Genomic DNA, 6,336 nt, shown 5'->3' with positions numbered 1-6,336 from the left:
TTTAAGAAGATTGAAAATGAGAGTTATAAGATAAATGAATTTCTCTCCGTTTCTCTTCATTTCTTCTAATTTTCCTCCACTAAAATTATCCAAACAAGTAAGAAAAATATATATCTCTTCATTTCTTTTCTTTTATCACCGAATCACTCCATCCAAACATAGTGGGATATTTTTAAGCTAATAAACCTTGAAGCTAATTTCATGAAAAGTCCCTGTTAAGAATGGCCAAAATTCCAACTGAGAGAGAGAGAGAGAGAGAGAGAGAGAGAGAGAGTTTAATGTTGTATACATCATGGAAAGGAAATTTATGACATTGCCAATTTCTCTCCTGAAACTGTACAGTTTGTTAGATTTATTGAAAAGATTACACAACACAAATTCTTTAAACAGAGAGAAAGAAAGAGAGAGAAAATCTTAGCCCTTCAAAGAAAAAAACCAAAAGAGCTAAAATAAAAGAGAAAAACAAACAACTAAAAGAGCATTAATTCACACACACACACACACACACATATATATATATATATATATTTTCATTGCTGGTAGTTCCATAAAAAAGAGTCGAAACTAGTTGAAGTTAAAGTCTCTGGCGGCGCCGGAATCTCATCAGAAAAATAACCGCCGCCACCGTCATCAGCGAAGTCCAACCACGGCGGAGTGTACATCCACTCATCAACCGAGTCAACATACACAAACTCACTACTATTCAACTCGGTCGACTCGTCATAATTCGTCCCCAGACTCGGCAACTCAACGATTTGACTCAGTTCATCCGAATTCGTGAACACCGAAACCGACGACGACGACGACGAGGAGGAGGGAGAGTCGAACTTGACCATTGCGGCGGCTTTAGCAGCGGCGGCTTGGACATCGCGAGGCAAGAGCGAAGCGGGGCGAGGAAGCGAGCCGGCGAGGTGAGGGAAATTGAGAACAGCCGAGCCGCCCTTGATGCTGAGAGCGGCGACATCGTGAGCTCGAGCCGCCATTTCAGGAGTCGGGAAGGTTCCGAGCCAAATGCGCGATTTCTTGCGCGGCTCGCGGATTTCGGAGACCCATTTTCCCCAGTTCCTCATTCGGACCCCCCGATAAACCGGGTGTTTGCTGCTGGATTCTCGGATTCTTTTGGGTTTTTGGTTGGCGGGTTGTGGGTTGTTTTCGGGTTGTTGTGGGTTTGAGAGGGTCTGAGTTAACCCGGGTGAGGATGGTGAAGAGGAGGGTGATGATGAGAATGAGTTGGAGCTAGTTTCAGGTTCTGAATTGTGTGGTGGTTCAGTACTCATATTTCTACTGCCAACCCACTCAGTCATTTATTTATGCAGAGAACAAACAAGTGTACTTGTGCAGAGAGAGAGAGAGAGAGAGAAAGGGGAGGAAGGAGCTATAACACTACCATCTGATGATGATGAAGAAGAAGGCTGATTTCTATCATTTCCCAATGAATCAAACAACACTTATATGGTAAGAGAGAGAGAGAGCATGGGAAGGGACCCAGGGAAGAAATGGGTCACCCTACTAGAGGGCCTGCTTAGAATGGGGTCATTTTCTATTAGTACCACGCAACCCCTTATTAAATTTTAACTTTTTGACACATCTTTTTTTGAATAATGATTCAATATCAAATTTGAGTTCATCAGAATTATTTAAATTTTATAGGTTAAATAATCGTCTAAATAATCGGTATAATTTTTATTAATGGTGATTGTTCCCTTGGTTTTAAATGATTGGCTGAACAATTGATGTGCATAAATTTAAATAATTCAAACGAATTAAAATTTGATGAATATAATATTACTCATATTTTTTATGATTTTTTTTCCCTTTTTTTTCCGCCTGTGTTATTATTACACTGTTCATTTATACCTTACCTTATCTCGTAATTTAGCACTTGAATTGAACAACAGGATAGCACCACCATCTACCTATATTATCCCCCATGTCAATATATATATGCATATATATCTACATGTATAACATTAATAATATTATGATATATAAATAATCTTTTTATATATAAAGTTTTCATAGTATCTGTTGTTTCAGATCTATTTTCTAAACTTAATAATTTAGTGTAATAATTGGTTGATAATTATAGAAGACACGAGAGAAAAATAACACATGAAAATTATGAACAACAATAGAGGATGTTTTAATTTAAAATAGAAGACTCACAAAAAATTATCATTCTATATAATAATTTTGTTTGTATATTATTATTTGTAACTATAATATATCATGCCATAATTATAAAACATGTGGCATTATCATTTAATAATAATAATCTATTGGAATTGGCTTCAAGCTGGAGCCAGCAAAAAAAACAAACCCTAAAAAATTAAATCCGTTTGGTTTAATTTTGAAATAATGATTTAAGTTTGGAGTTTTTGAAATGAGTTTTGAAAAGAAAAAAAAAATTTGTTCGGTTATTTGAGTTGTATTATGAATTTTTTTGGTTTATTTTTTAAATATTTAAAATTTTTCTAAATTTTATTTTTTAGGATAAATATTTTTATTGTAAATATTTATTTATTTATTTTTAATGTGTGTTGCATTTACTAAATTTACACACTGTATTTTTTAAATTTTTTTTAAAATTTAAAAATATATATATATTTTAATTATTTTATTTTATTTTTTATATATCTATTTAGTTCTTAAATTTTAAAAGATTTTTGAAAAGAAATCTGAATTTTGAGTTGTATTTTGAAACAGTTTTGGGTTTATTTATTTTTTTTTGTAAAATTAATTTCTTAATTTTATTTTTGTAGGGAAAATATTTTTTGTTCTAAATATTTATTTATTTTCTATGCACTGTATTTACTATATTTGTGCGTTGTATTTTTTAATATTTTAAATATTAAAAAATTTAAAAATTGTATTTATTTATTCTAAATATATAATTTTTATTTTGAATATTGTATTTTATTTTTAAATATTTAATTTTTTAAAATTTTAAAAAGTTTTGGATCACCCATGCGTATCTAAATTATAACAAATTATTTGGCCAATACTTAAAATTATAACAAAATTTTTTTTTTTTGAAAAAATCAAAAAATGAAAAATATTTTTCCTCAAAAAAAAATATTTTCTCAAAAAAATATTTTTTTAAAAAAAAATAATTTTAAATTACAAAATAAAAAAATTTTGAAATCTTTTTTATTTAAAAAATAGAGCTTTGAATTTTTTTTTGATTGGAATCATGATTCCAAAATAAACCAAATGCTGCACCAAGCAAAGTTTTAAAACTTAATTCAAAAACTCTTTTAAAACTCTATTTAAAAAAAATTAAAAAAAAAATATTTCATTTATTTTGTTCTTTAAACTTATTTTTTTATTTTTTTGAAAAAATATTTTTTCCACACAATATTTTTGTATTTTTATTTTTGAAGAAAATCATTTTTATTTTTTTAAGTAATGGCCAAATAATTTGTTATGATTTAAATATATATGGACGATCCAAAAGTTTTTAAAATTCAAAAAAAAAAATTAAAAATAAAAATATATTTTTAAAAATATATAAAAAAATATTTTAAAAATGAATATATATATATATATATATATAACATATTTACAAAATAAAATAAAATATTTAAAACAAAAAATAAAAAATATTTACATATTGAAAATAAAAAATAAAATTTTGTAAATTTTTAAATATTTTAAAAAATACAGCGCACAAATGTAATAAATACAACCCACATTAAAAAAATAAATAAATATTTATAATAAAAATATTTGCCCTAAAAAAATATATAAAAAATAAAAGGAAATTTTAAATATTTTTAAAAAAAAATGAACCCAAAACAATTTCAAAACTCATAACTAAACAAGTTCTCTTTCAATACTTGTTTCAAAAACTAATTTTTAAAACATAACTCAAAATTCAAATCATGATTCAAAAATTAAACCAAATAGAACTTATTTTCCACACTATGATTCTGTTTAGTTGAATTTTTCTATCTATTTTTTAAAAAAATAAATTAATTAATTAATTTGATAAAAAATAAATAAAATAAAAATAAATTCATAATTATCATTTTGAAATCATTTCAAAATATCTAATTTTAAAAAATTGTTATTTTATTTTAATTTTTAATGAGGAACGTCGGGTAAAATACTCCACTTATATATATCTTACTTAAAATAAATAAATAAATAAAATAATAAATCACACTAAAGATTATAACATGAAAATTATGACTCACATTAGATAATTACAAACCCAAAAGTTTATTTGTGCTTTGTTGGTATGGTTAGTTTAGTTGTGCAACGTCCGTTAACAGTTTATAAGGACAAAAAGACGAAAATATTATTGTACATAAATAATCTTATTTTTAAAATTCTTATAATTTCACCTTTTTTTAAACTCAAAATGTACTTCAACACTTGTTTTTTTACTCTACGTGTGATTTGCTTTTGATGTTTAGATATGAGCTCATGACTTATTCATTCATATTCATGCACAAATTTCATACTTATTATGAATTTAAACAAAATATTTGATGATACATTTTAATTTACAAATGACAAAAAATTCAATGTGTATTTATTTTGAAATGCAATGAGAGTAAACCAACCACACCTCGAGTAAACTGCAAGAATAAAGTGAAATTTACCCTAATACAATTTGAGACACTAAACTGGATTTTTACAGTGTAACCATGTCTTCATAAACCTGTGGCCTATGTTGATATGGTCCCAATTCAGAAGCAAGGGAAACAACTTGGACAATATTTCAACAATGGGTCCGGACCCAGTTGAAAAAATTGCTAAATAATGCCATAAATATAGTCATTATTAGGGTTGGGGATGATTTAGAAAGTTTGTTAAAAATTGACTTTTTGATTTTCTTTTGTCTTTTTATGTGTAAAAAATGTGAGAGGTGATGTGACTTAAAATTAGTTAAAACCTAAAAGCTTCTTTTTTTTTTCCTTTTTTTAAATTTGGCCCCATAAAGTTCTAAATACATAATGCATAAAATGTGAGATAAAAAAATACCCACTTATAATGCATAATTTCTTGTAGGCACTTGCTTCCCTCCAGCCCCAGATCGAACTGGAGGGTGCTGTTGGGCCCGTAGGGGCCTATCACGGGTCTCATTTCGATAATATAAGCTATTTAATGTGTAAAATTTATCGAGTACTATATGCCTATAAAAAATCTTATTGATCGGATATCATAGCTACGTAATCAAATTAGTTTTGTATAAAAAATAGACGTGTGAAAAATTAAACGATTGACAGAAAACTGATCTAATGAAATAGCTATTGATATCTGATTAACGTGATTTTTTACAGGTATATAATACTCGACGAGTTCTACACATTGAACGGTTAGAATTATAAAAACGAGACCTATAATAAACTCTCACAGATCCAACAGTACCCTCTAATCCGACTGGAGAGAAGCTCCACCCTTTTCGGTATTCTAAAACTTTTCCAAATGATTATTATAATCCAAGTGCATATACATTGAGGCCAAGTTTGGGAAGACTAAATAAGTGCACTTTTTGACTTTTTATGAAATATGGGTTGGATTTGGATTGGTTTTGAAGTGATGTGTTAGAGAGGTGATGTGATTTAAATAAGATGATGTGACTTAAATAGGATAGTGACTTTTTGACTTTTAAAATTTTTTAGAGGATGTACAACTTGGCCTGAGTCTTGATCAAAATGGATAATTTTATATACTAATAATTATGGATTTCAACCAACACAAATTTGCAAAATGGTTCAATGATGATGGGGCACTTGTATCTATATTTTAACGATTTTCGAAGAAATTAAACTGAGACAAATAGAAATGAACAGTGAGAGACAAATGGCGATCACTATTGGTTCGTTTTCATCTTTATGAATTATTTAGGGACCAGGATCACTGTAATCAATAGGGACCATGATCACATATATATATTGAAAACCTCTTTCTTTGTTTGGAATTTTTAAAAATATTTTTTTGAGTTTTCAAATTTACAATAAATTACGAAAATATATTGATTTTTTTTTTTATATTCAATGAATTTTTGAAATATTTTTGCACAAATTTAGAACTTTTAAAGTGTATCTAAATTAAATGAATCTAAAAATGAAAAAAAAAATTAAAAATCAATGAAATATTTTCACTAAAAATAAAAAATACAAATCAAAAAATCAAAAAAATATTTTTTAAAAACTCCAAACCAAACTGTTTTTCAATCTGGTTAATTCAGGGCTGGCCCTGAGATTTAGCAGGCTCAAGGCGAACTTTGAAAATGAGGCCCTCTTACATTAAAAAAATATTCATAGATAAAATGATAAGTTACAACTTTTTTATTTGTTTATAGTCACAGAAAAATTTACTTAC

At 27.6% G+C, this 6,336-nt stretch overlaps 1 protein-coding gene across 1 annotated transcript; it reads right to left on the bottom strand.

Annotated features, from left to right (window-relative positions):
• Nucleotides 1–295: 295 nt before the first annotated feature.
• Nucleotides 296–1,561, bottom strand: LOC114285259 (dehydration-responsive element-binding protein 3). The gene has a single exon (XM_028228297.2). It carries the CDS (start codon nucleotides 1,302–1,304, stop codon nucleotides 531–533), a length of 774 nt encoding a protein of 257 aa, XP_028084098.2. The 5' UTR covers nucleotides 1,305–1,561; the 3' UTR covers nucleotides 296–530.
• Between the last annotated feature and the right edge of the window lie 4,775 nt (nucleotides 1,562–6,336).

Source organism: Camellia sinensis, chromosome 11, assembly GCF_055761805.1.
Source record: "Camellia sinensis isolate YWXY chromosome 11, ASM5576180v1, whole genome shotgun sequence".
Classification (NCBI taxonomy): domain Eukaryota; kingdom Viridiplantae; phylum Streptophyta; class Magnoliopsida; order Ericales; family Theaceae; genus Camellia; species Camellia sinensis.
The sequence above is the reverse complement of the archived record's forward strand: the minus strand, read 5'-3'. Positions and strand labels throughout refer to the sequence as shown.